We start from the raw sequence: 21,370 nt of genomic DNA on the forward strand, positions 1-21,370 counted from the left end.
AATGGTTGGTTGGAGCCAGGACTAACTGGGAAGGAGCACAAAGCAATGTTTTGGGATGAGAGAAATATTCTGTATCTTAAAGTGGTGGTGATTTTACAAACGATAACACTCTTCAAAATTCATCAGACCATGTATTTAAAATAGTGTATCTTCTTATATGTAAGCTATAGCTTGATAAAATTGATTTTAAAATGAAAACCTAGAAAAATATAAATGCTACTTTGGAAACTTTATTGTTATATCTTTGCTCACAAATTAATCTCATCACGTAAGAATACTGTATCAAAATTTCAAGTGTATGTATCTTTGACTCCAAAATTCTATTTCTAAGAATTTATCCAAAGGAAATAATGAGATATCTCCAAACACATATGTTCCTCTAGAGAGAGAGAAAGAGAGAGTGTCCTGGGGGGAGGCTGGGCAGGTGTGGGCCATTAATTAACATGCTTTGTTAATTAAGCTAACAGAGAACTTCTTGCTCAGTGTGGACTGCATGTTCTACTCTTTAGGCACACGCTCCAGAGCATGATGGATACTAGTGATTTACTGGCTTAGACCATGGTTTCCCAAACTTTCCTGATGGCAAGAATAATCTGCTATTCTTGCTAAAAATATAGCTTCTGGCCTCTCTGCAGAAGATTATAATTCAGTGGTTCTGGGAAGGGGCCTGAGAATTTTTGACAAGAAATATATAGTTGTTATCTTATAATTCATATTATAATATATAATCTCCATCTATGTCTCTCTATATAATTATATATAATTTTTAATTAAATACATATATAGTATTTAATATAGTAAAAATGTATTTTTGGTGAGCTAGTTAAGTAAATCACTTTTCTATACAATAGAATTCTATGCAGACATTAAAAATATTTACAGGAAAAGAAAGATCTTCATGCTCTACAATTAAAAGAACCTAACAAAGGGGAGAGAGGGAAAGGGAGGGGACATGGGGGTAGAAACGATGGTAGAATGAGAAGAACATCATTACCCTAAGTACATGTATGATTATACATGATGTGGACTGCACATGTGGTGCGACTCCACATCACATACAATCAGAGAAATGAAAAGTTGTGCTCCATTTCTGTACAATGAATCAAAATGCATTCTGCTATCGTGTATAACTAATTAGAACAAATAAATAAATTAAATAGTACCATTAGTAAAAATACATTTTTAATTAATATGTACAAAAAGGAATATATTAAAATGTTAATATTTATTTCTAAGCAGAATTTTTGCTTCCATTTTTGTGCTTTTTTTATATTTTTCACTATTATTAAGAGGGGAATCTCAGGACTGGGGTTGGGCTCAGTGGTAGAGCGCTCACCTAGCACGTGTGAAGCACTGGGTTCAATCCTCAGCACCACATAAAAATGAGGTAAAGATATTGTGTGTCCACCTACAACTAAAAAATAAATACTCAAAAAAAAAAGAAGAATCTCCAAGTAATTTTCCTTTTTTTTTTTGATGCTGGACATTGAACCCAGGACATAGTGCATGCTAATCACATGTTCTACCATCTACAGCTCAGTCCAATTGTTTGAAAAAATTCAAACATCACACTCTTTAATGTCATTGATAAATGAGTTGTCCTTAAGTTTTTAAAATGTTCAACTGAAAATATATATATGATTTAGTCTTCCAACAAAAATTTTCAATCAAGTATGTCTTCCACATATACTTGGATTTCATATTTATAATATGAAACCAAACCCCCAGTCTCAAAGTAGATTAATGAGCTATAATTCTTAGATAATGATTATATCACTCCATTACATCTTTCTTCATTATACACTTGAGTTATATGTATACTAAACTTAATAAATTATAAATAAAAATAGAGCTAAGCAATAGCTTTATTCCAGCTGTCTATTCCATGTATGATCTATAACAATGGCATCAATATATTAATTCTCAAAGGTTGTCCCAATTCCAAGTTCCAAAACACCTCTAGATCAAATAGATGCATTTTTACTTTAATATATTATCCACTACATTAAAATATAAACAACCAGGTTTTTTGTTTTGGTTTTGGTTTTTGGTTTTTTGGGGGGTTTTTTTGTACTAGGGATTGAACCCAAGGGGCTGCATCCCCAGTCCCTTTTTATTTTTGTTTTTTATTTGTCTTTTTATTTTTTGTTTTGTTTTTAGACAGCATTTCACTAAGTTGCTGAAGCTGGCCTCAAACTTGGGATCCTCCTGCTTTGGCCTTCTGAGTTGCTGGATTACAGGCTTACACTACCAAACCAGGTGAAAATAAACTTATTTTTAAAAGTTTGAAGGTCTAGAAAAATCTTCATATCAGTAAACATTAAAAATGAAAAACCAGGATGGATAGGATGCTCAACCCTGGCTATCTTTGGTTAGTGACCTGACTACTTTGGAAATGTCTAAAATCTTTTCTCATTTCAACTGATTTCTATCAGTACATCACTTCTCTAAACTCAGGTCAGAACCACTGACAATATTCTATGGAACAATCTTTACTTGGAAAAGTCACATTCTTTCCAACTGAATTTTTTTTTTATCATTGTATATTCAAGATTGGCAGTTGAGGAGTATAGCTCAAGGGTAAAGCACGTGTTTGGCATGCGCAAGTTCCTGGGCTCAATGCCCAGCACGAAAAAATAAATAAGACTGGCAGTGCTATTATGCCTCTACTGCCCTCAGTTGATAATAAATAACCACATTTCAACCTCAAAAAAGCACCAAAATACCTAAATGATAATGATACTCAATAAGTATTTAATAAAGTTCTGAGTTCAATCCCCAGTACCACCTCCAAAAAAAAAATCCTGTATCTAGTGTCTTCAGTGATGAACAATTTAATCAAACTTCTCTTTAAACACAATCCAGGAAAATACTTCTATGCCAGCTTTAGAGAAATCAACTTTCTCTTTATGCTCAAAGTAGTTACCTTAGCATAAATACTGCAATAATAATAATTCAAGTAGTGTTACTCTTTAGATTAAAGCACTTGGAGAGTGTTGCCCAGTCGGTTCTACCTGCTTCCATCCATTTAAGGTAGGGTACTCTCCTTACTCTGTCTGTTCACTAAGATGTCTACTATGCCACCCTCTTCATGCTCACAACCAGCTCTGCTCATGCTCTGAGTCTAAAAGCATTGTGAAGAGAAGCAAGACATACTAAAGCAATATGTTGAAAAGCAGAACAGAGATAACTCTAGTCCCTTTGTTAATCCATGCAGAGAAAGAACAGAGTTGTTAGTTTGAAATTCTTTTGTTTATTACTTCTGCTTTACTGAGATTGGACCTGTCTGTCGTCTTTTCCACTAATACATTTTCACTCTGAGTTAACTTTTAAAAAGTGGAGCATTTTCCTCAGTTATCACATGCAAAAATAGAATAGACCATTTTCAAATGGAGAGAGTTTACTGAGCTGTTTCACAATTGCAATTTACAAATTCTAAGGAAAATGTAATAGGCCCTATTTGAAACAAAATGCCTTCAGCTTAACCTCCATCATAAGTAAGGCACTTACCTCGTATCAAATCCTCGAACAATTGCACCCATCGACTTTGCTGCACCTGCAGAAGCAAGCCCAGCAACACCGCCACCAACTATCAGAATCTAGAAAAGAAGAGAGAGACACTTATGTTTTCATTAAAGTCCATTATCAATTGATTAAGAAAAATTACTAGCTAACAACTCTTTGTGCCTGGAACACAGCTTTCAATAAGTGGTCATGATAATGACCAGCCCTCCATGCATGGGTTGGGTAGACAGTCTATCCTTTAGCTGAATCAGCACTGTTTTTAAAATTTTAACAAAAGAACAACTGCTAGAATTGACCAATAACCTTGACTAAAAATAGCCTATCAGCATCTCAGTGTAAAAACTATGTAAGCACAATCAGCATTATCTGGCTAAAGATGAATAGGTTCTTTCTTGCTGTATAAAAACTACTTCTTTTAAAATTCCCAGATGACATTCAAACTACTCTGCCCTCTCACATTCTAAGGTTTTTTCCTAGTGTTACAAAATATGAAAAACATGTTCCAAAGATGGGCACAACTTTAGTGAATATCTACCCCATCTATTCTGAGCTCAAAAGCTTCTGAATAGAATAGCTGGTGACCAACCACATAATCCTGAATCATTCTGAATGAACTATACTTGAAATTTGAAGCAGTATCACTAATCTCCCACACCACGGAAGGATCAGAGCCAAGAGAACTAAAGAATTCCTCAGAAGCAAGTCTCTCCCGCCTTCACAAAACAAAGCAAGAACAATGTTGTCTCTAGTCTAGAAGGGGAGGTCCAAAAAAAAAAAGTTCTGCTATACATCCTACAAATAGTCCATTGAAGGCAATTCCCTGTTCCTGCTGAAGGGGGGGAAAAAAAAAAAAAACAAGCCACCCACAGAAACAGTCAAGCTTATAAATTCCTACCCACCCATCAAGCCCACAACTGCTTTTGCCTTTTTAAGAATTCTAGGCAGTCAAACTTCCCCAGTGACCTGGGCAGTGTCTCTGAGACCATGTCAATTGATCTTGATGATGGTTTCTCATAGGAAGTGGGAGGAATCTATAGGAAAGGGGATGGAGGGGGACCAGAGGGAACAAGCAGGGCTCTGAGACACCAATCCTGTTCTACACTAAAGTTCCACCACTTATAAATTAATAAACAAACAAACATACACAAATAAATGAAATAAGTAAAAGTCACAGGGCTAGGCCAAGTTATTCTGAAACAAGAAATAATAAGGATACATGATTACAGTTAGGAAGAATGAATTTCCAGAGATTTATGGTACAGCTAGATTGCTACAGTTACTGACAATACACTGTACTCTTGAAAAATACAGAATGTCAAGTGCTCTTACCACAAATATGACAACTACCTGAAGTAATGTGTGTGTTAATTAGCTAGATTCAACTATTCCACAATGTGTATATACTTTGAAACATGTATATGATAAAGTCACCCATTTATTCTCTATATAAAAAAAGTAACAAAAAACGAAATAGCCAAAGACTGTATAATTTAAAGACAAAACTGCACATGAATAAATCAATATAGATACTACAATAGTAAATTACTCTTGCTCTTTAGCATGGGATGGAGGAAAAGAGACTGAAAGCTTAGGTTGAAATTCTGATTCTCTTACTACCTCGTTGTAGAAGACCTTAGGCAAGCTGCTTGGCATCCACATTATAGCAGTGAAAATTTTGTTGTTGTGTTAAGTGATGGAATTTAACTAAAGCAGTCACTGCTAACTGGCACAGTGTGGACATACAGTCAGGAAAGGGCAAGGGCAAGAGAACATTATAGCACTGTTCCTGATGTTCAGTCATATATAACCTGTTCCTCCTCTCGGCCTCCCCATCTCAGTAAAGGGTACTAACTAAGCACAACTATTTGAGACAAACTGGGGAGGTCATCTTGAGTCCTCCCTTTGCACATATTCCTATCTCCAACCCACCAACAAGTACTGCCGGGTTTGACTCCCAAAGATCTCCCAGTTCATCCCCTTCTCTACATTTCTGTTACGACCACCTGGTTCCCAGGTACAACCAGTTCCTAAGAGATCTTATCTTTACTCTTCCCTCTGTACCAGCTCCCACCCATAACAGCCAGATAACTCTTTTAAATCCTAACAGACATTTCTCTCACCTTCAAGAGAACTCAAATTTTGTAACATGACCTATCAGAGAGGCCCTACGTGATCCAACCTAACCTTCCTTTCCCACATCATTGCAGATGGCCCCCACCTTGTTCACCGTCCTCCAAGGCCAATGGCCTTCTTTATTCCCTAGAACACACTAAATAAAGTCTTTCTCATAATAGGTCCTCTATATGTGTTGGCCCTTTGCCTAGAATCCTAAGTTTCTTAGAAATCCTGGTTTCTTTCTTTCCATCCTTGAGGTATCAGCTCAAATGTCAGGGGAGCCTCCCCATCTCCCAGCTCAAGGCTCACATGTTTTTGTTACTATCACCTCATCTGGTTCATTTCCTTTATATCTAAAACTATCTTGTATATTTTGGGGGGTTGTGTCCTCACTATGAGCCCCCTAGAATGTAAGTTTTATGTGGCCAGGATGTTTGTCTTATTCAGTCCATCCCCCAGCTCCTACAACAATGCCTGTCATTTCATTAAGACTCAACAACTGATTGATTTCAGTTCTCCTTGCAGCTCAGGAATCTGAGGGCAGGAGGATTGCAAGTTCAAATCCAGCCTCAGCAAAAGTGAGGTGCTAAGGAACTCAGTGATACCCTGTCTCTAAATAAAATACAGAATAGGGCTGGGGACTCAGTGCTCCTGAATTCAATCCCCAGAACCCAAAAAACAAAAACAAAAAAAACCTCTATATTTACAAGAAACACAAATAAAATATCATGTAGTCTACCTCCATGAGCCCAGCTAGTGACTAATTCCTAAGTTTCAGAAAACTATTTTTGCCATGTAACCAAATCCTTTAAGCTGCAATTTAAACTCTTTAATAAAGACAATCTCTTTTCCACTTTTTAAAGACTGAATGACTCTCCTGCTTTTAAGCCTCTTGCCTTCTGTTTCACTTTTTAACCCCTTATATTCACAGCTTTCCTATCAACTTCCATATATTTCTAGAAAGATTCTAATCAAAACTGAATTGTGGATTTTGTGCATCAAAGTATTCAGCCAGTTTCAGAACGGCATGAACTTCTGGCCACCTCGAATGCAAGACATTTTCTTACAATCCTAAGGAACAGGTCAAAATGTCCTCATTTTACATATCACGTCTGTGCTATTTGTTCGTAGTTTCTCACTAGGTACTATGGCCTCCACTGAAGCACTTGCTGTTTTTTCATGTGGCCTATTCTTCAAAGAAATAAATAGCAAGATTTCACAAAACTGTTATTAGGTACTTATTGCTTTGGGGCTTTCTTCCCTAGAAAATTTTTTTATTTAACACTCTGGGTTTATACAATGAAGTATTTAAAAGGAGGAAGCACAAGGTAAACCTGTACTTTACAGACAGATATTTAAAGTCCTATTTCTTATACCTTACCTCAGGATCTATATTGACATTCAGAGAACTTAGAATTGAAGGGTCAAAACAAAACCTCCTGAATTGTAATGCATTCTGCTGTCATATATAACAAATTAGAATAAAGAAAAGAAAAAAAAAACTCCTGTCCTTTCATATAGCCTTCCCTGCTTCACATCACTAACTGCTCCTCTCTGCTTCCAGTCTGGATTCAAAGCTGCAGCACCCTTCCCCTCTGCCAAAAGCCCTGATTACATCACCTCCCATCCTCTGTCCTCGTTACCCAAAAATTGAGGAGTGAGGAAACCAAAGTAATATTTTCTTTGCAAGATGTTGCAATGTTGGGAAACCCAGAATTTGCTGAATAGTACATTGAAATTTTTTTAAAAAAAAAAAAGTCGTGCAAACAGGCCCACAGCCCAAGTTATCCAAAATCCCTTTAAGAGTTCAAGTTAATGGCTGGGGTTGTGGCTCAGCAGGAGAGCACTCGCCTGGCACGTGTGAGGCACTGGGTTGGATCCTCAGCACCACATAAAAATAAATAAATAAAATACAGATATTGTGTCCAACCAGAACTTTAAAAAATACATTAAAAAAAGAGTTCAAGTTAGTAAGTCAAAAGTAGTCAAATTTCATTTTCTTAAGCAATCTTAAACGTTCAGCTTTGAGATGCCACCCTAAATTTGTGAGCACACAGAAGTCATCAGTGACACTAATACACATAAAATTTTTAAAATAATTAATTTTAAGACTATATATACCCTTGTTTCCAATTTGTACTATGAAGAATCATTCAAAGTTGTACCTACCTTAGCTGGAGGAACTTTCCCAGCAGCTGTGATCTGACCAGTGAAAAATCGTCCAAAATGATTTGCAGCTAGGACAACAGCCTTATACCTTTAAAAAGTAAATACATAGATAATCCCATGAAATAAAAGGTCTTCGGCCCATACATTATTGCAGGTTATCAATTTGCCTTGTCAAGAATATGGCTAATACTTAGTATTTACTAAGTGTCAAGAACAGCTCTAAGTGTTGCACATATACTCACTCCTTTAATATTCACAACAAGCTTCTGGATAGATAGGATCATCACTTTTATTTACGAGGAGAATGAGATACACAGAGATGAAAAGACTTGTCCAGGGTCACCCAGCCAGTAAATGTCAGAACCAGTGACCTAATCCAGGTAGCCTGGCTCTAAGCCACTTTCTTATCCTTAAGGCTACCTAGCCCCTTCATAAGGAATACCAAAGAAGATTGATTAGTTGAGAAGGAAAAAGTAACAAGGAAAGTCAAGAAAATGACAGCAATGCTTTTCTTTGGATGCTGAGACTCCACATCCTTTATACTTTATTATGCTGTCTAAATTTTCTTTGATGATTATGTAGTACTTAACAATACAGGGGGGAAACTTTCAAATAAAAGAATTAGATTAACCATATGCTGTACATAATAAGATTCCAACTCTTGATCTCTAATGATTGAAAGCATGAAACTCTCAGATAAACTAACCTCAGTTTATGTCCTAGACCTACCACTGATTAGCTTTATAATCTTGAGAAAATGTAATTCTTGGATTCTTCATCTATAAAATGGAGACAAAAAAAGCATCTATCTCTGAGAGCTGTTGTTAGGACTAGATGAGATAATGCAGGCAAAGTGCTTAGCATACTGCCTATCACATAGTAAATATGCAATAAACATTTAAGTGTTTCAGCTAAAGAAACAAGCTGTGAAATAAAAACTAACAGTATGCACCACACTTACTCTACTAGGAGAACTTGGACATACTACACTGATCTCCATTTTATATATTTTTATACTCAAAGGGCACTCATAGGGCTGGAGTTGTGGCTCAGTGATAGAGCACTTGCCTGGCATAGGTGGGGCTCTGGGTTCAATCCTCAGCATCACATATAAATAAGTAAAAGACCCAATGACAACTAAAATAAATTTTTTTAAAAGTATACAACATTTTTTTAAAAAGGCACTTATACATTCTTGCTCAGTAATATTCTCTGTCTCATTAATAATACAACCATTTAACGTTAAGACCCAACTTCTAACTGGCAACAAAACCTCTCCCTGATCATATTTTGTACTTGATGTAACAATGCAAAAATGTCACTACTAATGTTGGTTAATCATACTAGAACAGGAAACAGTATTTTAGAGATTATCTGTTAGTCTTCTGAATTCAAATGATAGAACTTTTCAAAACTTTTCAAAGAGCAAATATGATAAATATACAAAGATCATTGTAAGAAACTACTTTGGGAATTATGTTTTAAAATATGCAGTTGCTATGCTGAAAAATTACACAAATGAGAGATTATACAAAAAAATACACAAGAAAGTGTTAATAATAGAAAAAAATGGGTATTTTTACAAAAGCTCAGAAATAATAGTTGAACTAGAAGCAACTCATCTTCACCATGATGTGGCTGGTGTCTGTTAGATAATGATTTATTCCACACCATGTGGTTATGTATACCAGGTAATTCATTTCACAGCATGACCTTTGTATATGTCAGCTCAGGACATCACATAAGTGAGTCTTCAAAGCTGTGTCCCATGGATCCACAAAGGTTCAAACTTCAGACAAACTGGGACCACAGTGGGTGAGATGGAGATAGGCATGGTTCCGAGTACTCTTCCCATCCTATATTGCCTCATAATATTTATTTTGCTCAAAAGATTCTGACTATACTCTACCTCACCCACAGCAGGCAGGATTACTCCAGTATAGTCATATTCTTCCAAGAAAAATGGATCTTAGAATTCTTCTCTACATAGCAATCAGGCAAAACACAGGGAATGAAATAGTGCTGGCAGGCAACTGAAGCGTATTACTATCGTGGCCTTGAAAATAAAATGTCATGGCTCTCAGTCATCAGTATGGGTTTTGACTCCAGATGAAACTTCATTTAATACAGATATTTTCTGTACTCATTAAATATTTTATGAATTCACCTAAGCAAAACCTCATTACGATGGTATATCTGTTAATATGTATATACAAATAGAGCATTCCTAATCTCTGAAAACCAAAGTGTTCCAAAATCCAGACACCACAAGTGGAAAATTTCAAACCTGACATCATGTGACAGGAGAAATCAAAATTCATGTTCACAACACATAGCTCATTCAGCTTCCCCAGAGAAAAAAAGACCTTCCCAGACTCTTCAGTTGTAATGTATAAACTTTGTTTCAGGCAAAAAAAAAAAATTATTTAAAATATTTTATAAACTACCTTCATTTTTCCATATCAAACTGCCAATACATAACCACTTTTGACAAATTACAAAAACAGCAATTTGAAACTAGTATATACATGTATACACACACAAAATTTGTAATCCTCATTACAAATAATCTGACAGTTATTTCCTTTGGTAGATAAAAATACTACTTCTCTTCCACCCAGGAAGACTAAAAAGGAGTGTGCGTTAGTGTTCACTTCTAATCTGATCACAATGAAACAATAAGTCATAAAAATAATTTAAGTGTAGTCTCAAAAGACTGCAATTTCCAACGATTACTGCAAAGGACATCACTAGAAGACTGAAGAGCTACAGGGTGGATGTCTGTGTATCACCATTGTGCTTTTATTTAATTGAAATGGAAAAGAATAAACCTACCCTGCAATGTTGGCCATAGAGCTTAGTGCATCATATCCCTGAGCAATTGTGACTCTTGGAACTTGGTCCATTGCCAAAACTGTAGTTTTTCTTTTGGAAAGTTTATTTAGCAAGTCTGGATTTTGGGCTGGGTAAATAAAACTAATCAGTGTTCCCGATGTCTTTAAAAGGTCAGCTTCATGAACACCTAATGTTGGATTAACCATGGGGGCTCGTACCTGAAAAGAAAGTCAAATCACAGATTAAAATATGAATATTGGACTGGCGATGTAGCTCAGTGGTAAGAGTATGGGCCTAGCATGTGCAGAGCTCTGGATATAATCCCAGCATGGAAAAGAAAATACAGACATAAAAATCTTGATCATATTTTTAAACAAACAAGACAATTCAAAAAATATGCAAAATGACTGAAATAATAATCTAGAAGTTATTCTTTCATTAAGAAGTATCTGCCCAAATTCATAAGCAAAGTAAGGCACACAAAGAAATATGCTATTTTTTGATTAATGACCTATGGACTGTTATGAATAGAGAGCACACACACCTAGGAAAAACACAGTTTGGGTCAGGGTTGACAATTAACTAAAGAGCAGTGAAATAATACAGAAGTTTTACAACAAACCTGTCCTCCCAAAACTAATTACTCTGGTAAAATTAAAAGGCAGATTAAATAGATGGGAATTTTTTTTTGCATATTCAAAGATTCAATACCTGCTAATTTTGACAAGCATAAACATCTGGAGTAGTCAGACATTAGGAACGTTGTAAATTAAAGACTCCATGGTAGTAAGTATAGATTTATGTCACCTTAAAATGCCAGATGACTATAAATGAACATAAATCAAACTAGTAGCTTTGCTGAATTGGACTTAAACAAAAAGCTACAATATATTCTGTTAAGAAGTTTAAGACATTTCATTAGCTCCCAGTTTGTAGTAATGCTTTTAGGCAAGTAAAAACAGAAAACTCAGCATCTGGGACTTATGTTTTAAATACAAATGCTGGATGAGTGATTTCTATCGTATCATATCATCTCCCTTTAGCTTCTAGACACCTTTGCCTATTTCAGGTATTGACCTGGTAATGCTTATGATTCAAGACTTTGGACCAGGCATGTAGCTCAGTGGGAGAACCTGCTTAGCATGCCTAAAGCCCTGGATTTAATCCCTAAAATTTCAGAAAAAAAAAAATCCAGTTTGGGATAGGAGTGTATCTCAGCAGTAGAACACTTGCCTATAGCATGTGTAAGACCCTGGGCTCAATTCCAAACACCAGAAAAGAAAGAAACACTTCTTGGACACTATATGCTTTTTTCTCCATGAAAATCCATATCACAGATTTAGTAAAAATTAAAGGACAACTCCAAATTGATTCTACTGGCCTTTATGAAATTCTCAGCTGAGACTGCTGGCATCTGAGTATGTCAAGCCAACTGAATGTTCCTCTGAATGTGTTCCAAAGGATATTAATAGGCTTGACTCAAGAGAAAGCTCCCAGATTAAATAGTTTATTAGTGCTGGTATAAAGCTATCAGTCTCTATGTTACAAATTTCTCATCACACCTTTAACATGGTTGTACACATTATGAATCCCTAAATGAAAAACAAACCACTTCAAAATTTACATATAGTCTTATATTTATTGAAAGACATTTCAAAAGGTTTTGTCCCCTAAAACATGATGCAATGGATTGTACTTATTTTTCTATTTTCCCTAAATTCTTTTACTCTATACCAAATTATATCACCAAATATCTATAAACCTAAAAGTTTTAAAAGCTTTAACTGAATTACAACTTATCTCCAGACATACATTAGTGACATACATTTCACTAATCATTTCAATAAAAATTGGTCTTATATATCTGCTGCCAAAATCACCATTTAAGATCCTACCAAGACCGGGCAAATGATGGTGCACACCTGTAATCCCTATAGCTTGGGAGACTGAGGCAAGAGGATCTCAAGTTCAAAGCCAGCTTCAGCAACTTAGCAAGGCACTTAGAAACTTACCACGACCCTTTCTCTAAATAAAATTTTTTTAAAAGCCAGGGGGGGCTGGTGTTGTAGCTCAGTGGTAGAGCACTGCCTCACACATGTGAGGCCCTAGATTCGATCCTCAGGCCACAAAAAAATAAACAAATAAAAATAAAGATATTATGTCCATCTACAACTAAAAAATTTTTGTTTTAAAAAAGGGTGGACCTGGGGATGTTGCTCAGCGGTTATACACCCCTGGGTTCAATCCCCAGTACCAAAAAAAAAAAAGATGCTGTCAAGTTATTCAGTGGACTTTATGTTCAAAACACACACACACACATACACACACACACACACACACACACCTATGTGATTGAGTCTTCTTAGAAATCAATATGTAAAAGCACATCTGGGCTAGGGTTGTAGCTCTGTGGGGTGCTGGGTTCAATTCTCAGCACCACACATAAATAAATAAAATAAAGATCCACTGACAATTAAGAAATATTTGTTAAAAAGCATATCTTTCTGAAAAGTGAGTTTATTTTAATCTGGTAATCATACATCCATAATCCATACTTTGCTTACATTAGTTGTAGAAAGTGCAAGATTTAATTTAGTGCCCAATTCTATTTATCATCTGCACTAGACTCTTGATACAGACTTTCCTTTTTTTGATATTTACTTTTTAGTTGTAGTTGAACACAATACCTTTATTGCACTTATTTTTTTTTAATGCGGTGCTAAGAATCGAACCCAGGGTCTCCACGTGCGAGGCAAGTGCTCTACTGCTGAGCCACAACTCCAGCCCCTCCAGCTTTCCCTTTTTATATGACTTTTTTTTTACTTCAAATTTTAATTCTAAAGTTCATTAGCATATAATTTCTACTATACATTTCCTTAAGACTTTCTTTTAAAGTCAGTAAGGCCACTTGCCACTTACCAGATGTTGCTTTCTCTGAATAGTCATACCCTCTCTAGAAATAACACTTACACAGTGCAAATCATCATGCCCTTAGGTAGCAGACAATGTACATTCAATCCCAGGCTGAGATTCATATCTTCTTTCCAATTCTAGCAGTAATTAAATACTTGCCTTTGGGTATCCTGGACCGCTGACTGCAAATTTTCATTATGCTCATTTGATCATTTCCCTCAAATATGTACACAGATATGTACCCATATGTATAATTATTATGTATCAATTAAAAAGAAAGAACATTGGAAAAACTAAGAAACCAAAGAAAGTAATTTAATTTTTCTGTGAAACAATTTCCAAAAGTCAACATGCTATCAATGGGAAAGGGAAAAGAAATAATTACTTTGACCACCAAATCAGAAGCCAGAACTTCCTTCGCCCCTTGGATTTGGGCACCTGCTGCTCTGTAGTGATCATCTGAAAACTTGGAAGCCTCGCCAGCACCTGATTCCACGACAACATTAAAACCCTGCTTGACCAAGGCCTGGACACCAGCAGGAGACAATGCCACTCGCTTCTCATTTTGGAAAACCTCCTTGGGGACTCCAACAGTCAGTTGCTTATATGGAATTCCTACAAACAGACAAAGGTAATAAGCAAAAAAAAAAATGTTTAACAAGAGACTTCAGGAAATGGAAATGGGCAGTCTGTTCTTCAAAATATACTGCAGGCTGGGGATGTGGCTCAAGTGGTAGCACGCTCGCCTGGCATGCGTGTGGCCCAGGTTCGATCCTCAGCACCACATACAAACAAAGATGTTGTGTCTGCCAAAACTAAAAAAAATAAATATTAAAAATTCATTCTCTCTCTCTCAAAAAAAAAGAAAAAAATATACTGCATGCACATGTTGCTATCCAAAATGATGTTTTTGATTCACAATCATAATTCTTTTACTTTCATTGAAAGATGATAGGAAATTTTTATGCCCACTCTCCTGAATGTTTTGAGTATTTTATTTAATCAAATTGCTTTCTTTAAGGCATTCTCAGAGGGAAAAAATGGGTTGAGAGATTACATAGCATGCTAACTCTAAAACTTGGGGATTCTGGTCTCCCTGTCCTAACCTTTATCAAAGACAAAAGTAAATTGCTGTGTTTTTTTAGTTTGTTTGTTTTCATATTTTTGGCACTGGAGATTGAACCCAGGGGCATTTAACCACTGAACCACATCCCCAGCCCTTTTTATTTTTTGAGACAGAGTCTTGCTAAGCTATTCAGGGTCTCGCTAAGTTGCGGAGAGTGGCCTCAAACTTAAAATGCTCCTCTCTCAGCCTCCTGAGTCACTAAGATTACAGGTATGGGCCACCATGCCCAGCGTAAATCACTGTTTTGAAGAACAATCCTATGTTACATACTTTGGTGTCCTGCCACACTGAAAGTCCCCTTCCTGCCAATTTGGCCACAGGCAATTTCTCAGAGATTTTCAAATGTGGTATTTTGAGACCCTACAAGCTTAGCAACAACTGATAAGAGATCACCAACTGGGTCCTAGATAATAATCATCTTTAGGGCAGACATTCAGAAAACCAGCAGCTATGGTCCAGAAGATCACTTATACAGGAATTCTGCTCTGGGACACTCATGTTGGCCAGCATCTACCCAACTCAATAATGTTCTCCCAGGGAGTCTGAATGGGAGACTCATGAAAAAAGACAAGGAGAAAAGAACGGTGTAAAAGGTATATATAAGCATAGTCATGGGCAATCAAAGGAAGGTCAGCAGCAGGAGTGGCAGACACAGCAGTAGTGGATATTAAAAGAAGGAAGATAAGTCATGGCTATAAAATCCAGAATAACATTCCACTTCTCCAAAAGTAGATGAGGGGTCTCCTGGGCTCCCATTCTTCCCAAGAATCATACAATATACCCTCTTTGAAAAATATAACCCATTAAGATTCTGTTCTTTGCAAACCAAAAGTGACTGCATGATATATACTTATATTACTTACATATGGTTCAGGCCAGTGTTAGCTTAAGGATATTACTTACTTCTGGTGTTTCATTCAATATGTAGATATAAACACAATTTTTAAAATAGAGTATCTATTTCTTTATAAGTTTTACTAAAGCTTAGGAAATCTACTCTTTAAAATCTAAACTCATTATTTTAAGAATGAATCAAATTATTGATTCAGAATAAGTTGTTAAGTAAGATCTTGGAGAAGTCAACCTAAAACTATCTGAATTTGAACATTGTCTTAGATTTCCAAACTACTTGTGCATTAAAAATTTACAGTAAACCAAAGGCAAATAAATGCTTACTCTTACTTGGAAGAGAGGGAGGAAAAGAGATAGCTCACAAACATTTGGATTGATGTGCTAAATTACATCATATACTCTGACCTAAAGTTCAATCATCTGTCATCAAATCTAGGCCCTACATGTCAAAAATCAAGGAAGCTACCAAAGATAACTCAAGTCATGTCAAAGAAATTTAGAAGCTAACTTAAAATGGCTTCTATGGGCCAACTATAATTTGAAGCATCAAAAATAATAATTAATAGCAATGGAGTAAAATACATCCAAAGATGTTATAATCCATATGTTCGTGTTGATACTCAACAAATAAAATATTTTAAAGCTTTATTGGTCAACATGAGAATAATAGCATGTGGAAGGCAGAATAATGTTCTCCCAAATATATTCAGTGTCCTAATACCCAACACTTGTGAGTATATCACAACACATGGCAAAGGGGAATTAAGGAAGCAGATGGGATTAAGGTTGCTAATCAACTGACTTTCAGATAAGAATATCCTAGATTATCTTAATTGCCCTACTGTAATCACAAGGTTCCTTAAATGTGGAAGAAAGCAGGTGGAACAAAGGACCACAAGTCAACAAAGGCGGGGCTCTCCAAAAACTGGAAAAGGCAGAGAAACATCCTCCCCCGGAGCTCCAGAGAGGGATACAGACCTGCCAACACCTTAGGCCCAGAGAGATCTAGTTGATTTTGATTTCCTTAAGATAATAACTCTGTCATGTATGAAGCCACTAAGCTTGGAAAGGAAACGAATACATAAGGAAAACAACTCATTATTAGCAAAAATAGTAAATAATGGGAAAGAATTAAACATTTATTCCCCTCTTTCAAATGTTTTTTGATAGAAAAATTCTAGCTAATACATGAAGACAGAATAATACAATATTAGATACAATGATAGAATATAGAAAGAAAGATCATTCTTTGAACAAGCCAAAAGAAGGAAGAGGAGCAGAAGAGGAGGAGAGGAGGAGAAGGAAAGAAGAAGATGAAGAGGAGGCGGAAGAGGAGGAAAAAGAAAAAGAGGAAAGGAACAAAGGGAGAGAGAGAAAAAAGAAACAATTGAGAAAACCTGAGTGGAATTATTTTCTATGCTTCTCAACGTGGTAATGAAAATCTAGCTATATTAAGGAAAAAATAGAATCCTTATCTTTTAGGGATAAAAAAGAAGTATCCAGAAAATAATTGAGAACCAGAAATTAGCCAGGCAGGTGGCACACGCCTGTAATCCCAGCAGCTTGGGAGGCTGAGGCAGGAGGATCACGAGTTCAAAACCAACCTCAGCAAAAGCAAGCCACTAGGCAACTCAGTGTGACCCTGTCTCTAAATAAAATACAAAATAGGTCTGGGGATGTGGCTCAGTGGTCGGGTGCCCCTGAGTTCAATCCACAGCACACACCACCCTCCAAAATAACCAGAAGCTAAACAAAAATCTTTCATGTAGTTAATATAGAGATGTTGAAATTTATTAGTCATAAGGACAAGCCTCATGTCCTCAGAACAGTCATTTACTTTTTTTTTTTTTTTTTTTTTTTTTTTGCACAATTTTATCACAGTGGGCAATCTGGCTTTCCACAGCAGTTTTTTTTTTTTTAATATTTATTTTTTAGTTCTCGGCAGACACAACATCTTTGTTAGTATGTGGTGCTGAGGATCGAACCCGGGCCGCACGAATGCCAGACGAGCGCGCTACCGCTTGAGCCACATCCCCAGCCCCTCCACAGCAGTTTAAAAGAAAGCATCTGAAGGTAAATTTGGGAGCTCTTAGGGAAAGGTACCCTGGCAACAGTGACTTGTTATCTGAGAACAAGAAAAGAGGTTCTGAAGTCTATTTAAGGCAGACACAAAAATTCAAAATGCCCAGCAATGTAGGATACTTTAATGAACAAACAGTCCTACAAACTTAAAAAGAAGTAAGGATTATCCTTTGTATCAAAAGTTGACTCCTAACATCCATCCTGTCCCTCCATCTTAGTACCAAAAGGCCATTTTTAGCTGAGTATGTTGCCATCTAAAAAAAAAAAAAAAAAAAAAAAAAAAAAAAGTCCAAGTCTCCTTTATAAATGGCCATGTGCCTAAAGCATGGCCAGTGAGGGGTAAACAGGGGCCCTGGGATAGTCTTTGAAAAGACTGCTAAGAGGAAGCTGACTCAACTTAGGACAGCCCCCTCTCAGTCTCTCCTCCTTCAGGCCCCTGGAAAACTTGCACTCCTACTCTGCATGCGCTGGAAAGTCTGGTAAATCTTGAGAGAAGAGACCTGATCTTATCTTTTAAAGATTCTTCCACCAAGTGCAGAACAAACTGCAGGAGGGCCAAGGTACAAAGCTCAGAGACTATTTAGAAGACTGGTCCATTGAGAAGAGGTCAGTGTAGACGCAAGGTAGAACTGACCTTTACCAATTCAGAGGGTATAGAATGACTCCACGGTTTCTGACCTGAGCAACTGAGATGAAGGTGCTCTTTATTAAATCGGAAAACACTAACATAGATCAATTAATACATTTAATTCTTAATTCCTGAGCATAGATGAGCTATACATGGTATAAACCCCCAATACTGGAAGGCAGCAACAGCCCCCTAGGTGCAACTGATTTATCTTTTATCACTTTCTACTTTCCTTTCTTCTCTTAATAATGACAATCAGAAATTTCTATACATGGAAAATATAAGACAGCACTCTTTTTTTAATTTAAAATGATCACTTGTAAGCACCAAGTTATAAAACTGTATGGTTTTCCCTTTTATCTACCACCAGGAGAGCTATTAATATCTATGACTTTTTTTTTTTTTTTTTTTATTTTAAAGAGAGAGTGAGAGAGGAGAGAGAGGAAAGAGAGAATTTTTAATATTTATTTTTTAGTTCTCGGCGGACACAACATCTTTGTTGGTATGTGGTGCTGAGGATCGAACCCGGGCCGCACGCATGCAAGGCGAGCGCGCTACCGCTTGAGCCACATCCCCAGCCCCAATATCTATGACTTAAAGCAAACACTGAAGTAAGATTTTACCTGGTTTCTCCGGGGCTTTACACCACAGTGCCTGATGAGTATGAAATGTTCGTAAAACATCCTTCTTCCCAGGTAGAACCTTATAGGACCCCAAATTGCTAAATAAAGGACATGAACAGCCAGTCACCACTGTTTTTAGAAGATTCGCCATGATGACAGGAGCTCCCAACTTTCCGAATCCTCAAGGCAAACACTAAGAGGAAAAGAAAAGGATTATGTACCAAGGAAAACAATACTTTTTTTTTAACATAAAGAAACATAAGTTACTAATCTAATGAGCTTGGAATATAATGGTTATATGAAGACATTTACAAAGAATTTATTTGCCTAATTCTTTTACTTCAAGAAGATGTTTCAAAATGTGTTTCCAATTCGGATATTTAAAATTTGAAATCCATTTTCCCACTAAACTGGAATTGCAAACTCACTATTCAATCCCAAACCAATCACACAAGTGTATCTGATCTTTAATGTAGCCAGAGAATTTAAAGACACTGTATCAAGTCATATCTTCTGTGCAAGTTACCTTCTAAGTCAACAATGTGCAGCAAAAATTGCATATAATCAAAGTTACCTATGAATTTCCCTCAAACTACCTAAAATACTATACAGTTGTGACTTACATTCAGATACCAGGTTGTGTAAAAAAAAAAAAAAAAAAAAATACTGCCATCCAGTGTAGCTAGATGCACAGTCAGTGAGATTCCCTGAACTCAGACTGACAGAGTCAACACAAAACTCTTATTTGCAAGCGCACGTCTCAGTGAAATTAAACATGCATGGGATATGGCTCCAGGAAAAAGAAACAAAATTCCATGCCATCTTTACCACATAGACTTATGCTTGCAGATATGGGAATAAAGTATTTTTGTTAGTGGTTGTCAAAAGTGGCCACTTTTTGCCAGTTCTAACCAGGCTGAGTAAGATGTCACTGGCCTTTGCTGTTACTAAAGCTCCTTTGGCTACCTCTGTTGCCCTCCTTGACAGATTCCCAGGGATGCATGGAGGACATTCATACCATCCTGACACTTCTAATGTTCCTCCACCTTTCTTTTCTTTCCTTCAAGAAAGGAAAGAAGCAAAGAACCTAGGACTCTATCAGTCAAACTTGCCTAAATCCATCCATTCTGTCTGTAGGTTCTGATCTATTTGATGGGCAGTCACAGGGCCAAGCACCAGATCTCAACAGACTCCATGAATACTCTTCCTGACCAGAGGAAGAGATATTTAATTCATTTTTTTAATTACAAAACTGCTGCCATAATTCCCTGGTATTTTTTAAAATATCAGAAAGAAATATTGATAGTGGAAATTCTCAGTGCATCCAGTGCTTATACATAAGATGCCCTTTAATTCAACAAACATGTGCCTCGTCTACTCATCTATAAAAAAAAAAAAAACTTAGGAGAGCAGTTTGTAGGGCCCTTTTATGTTTTAAATATTTTATGATTAGATGAGATATTGCAATGTTTTAAAGTTGAAGTCCTAGTTCCTCACCTGTTACTCCAAAGGTATTGCCCTTAGGAGTACTTATAGAATCAAAATGGAATGGGTCAGCCACTTGAGATAAGAAAAGTCAACAAGTAATAACACTACAAGGCAAAGTAGTAACACATGTTCAAAGTTCTTTCATGGATCAAAGAAGGTGATCATGTCCTCTTAGACGGCTCAGAAAAGAAAGGGAAAGAGCTAGAGGAAAAAAGCAAATAAAGAGGGAGCATGAAGTATGTTTAGGCACACAATTAAAAATGTATATGAATAATCTTTTGCATGAGAACAGATAGTTTTACATTTACAGGGTTTTCCCACATAGGTCATTTCATTTCAATCTCAAAGAATTCCAAACTCCCATAAATATTCTCCCCATTCATTCATGGGTCATACATTGGGTTATTTGTGGCTGAGAATGCAAGCAAATGAATTCAAAATTCAGCCACCCATTCAAAAAAATTCAAAAAAGCTATGCCAAGAATTGATGGAGATACAAAGACATGAAAGATAATTCTTGTTTTGAGGTAGATTTTTTTCCTATCCTTACTGCATGACTGACCTCAACCTATCCCAATCTCCCCACTTAGAGTTTCTCCTCTTGGATCAGTCCAGTTCCCCAACAACCACCATTCTCACAAATTGACAAAGTTCACCCAGACTTCATCAGCAAATGAATGAAGCTTCCTCTAACATAGCCCCATAAGGTCCAAGTTTGCAACTCCCTGGTTATTTGATCTAAACTTCTCTTAGCCTCCCTCTGCTTACCTAGTTACAAAGAAAAAAAAGAAAAAAGAAAAAAGAAAAAAAAAAGCATAAAAGGCTAAAGTTTTTAGGGCCTTTTTAGGTTCTAGAAGTCTTATGATTAGATAAGATTTCTCAGTATTTTAAAATGGAAATCCTACTTCATGGCCTGGAGTCTGGAAATTTTGTCTTGCCTATTTGAAAAATAACAATGTGATATTGAGCAGTTCTTTGGCAGTGGCATGAGACATCAGTAAAATCAAGACCTTG

The 21,370-nt window shown here is 36.4% G+C and overlaps 1 protein-coding gene across 5 annotated transcripts in view; it reads right to left on the reverse strand.

Annotated features, from left to right (window-relative positions):
- NNT (nicotinamide nucleotide transhydrogenase) overlaps window positions 1-21,370 on the reverse strand; it is an 87,700-nt gene that overhangs the window by 63,777 nt on the left and 2,553 nt on the right. For 3 of the 5 annotated variants that reach the window (XM_081280947.1, XM_081280946.1, XM_081280949.1), the window contains exons 2-7: window positions 20,366-20,557; window positions 18,869-19,061; window positions 13,943-14,172; window positions 10,645-10,862; window positions 7,810-7,897; window positions 3,511-3,599 (exon numbers count right to left, since the gene is read on the reverse strand). In XM_081280947.1, coding sequence (XP_081137073.1) covers window positions 3,511-3,599; window positions 7,810-7,897; window positions 10,645-10,862; window positions 13,943-14,172; window positions 18,869-19,019 — 776 coding nt within the window. In that variant the 5' untranslated portion in view covers window positions 19,020-19,061; window positions 20,366-20,557. The remainder of the gene's footprint in view (window positions 1-3,510; window positions 3,600-7,809; window positions 7,898-10,644; window positions 10,863-13,942; window positions 14,173-18,868; window positions 19,062-20,365; window positions 20,558-21,370) is intronic. The other 2 variants (XM_081280948.1, XM_081280950.1) reach the window with 1 other exon arrangement.

Source organism: Spermophilus citellus (assembly GCF_964194105.1).
Source record: "Spermophilus citellus genome assembly, chromosome: 1".
Lineage (NCBI taxonomy): Eukaryota > Metazoa > Chordata > Mammalia > Rodentia > Sciuridae > Spermophilus > Spermophilus citellus.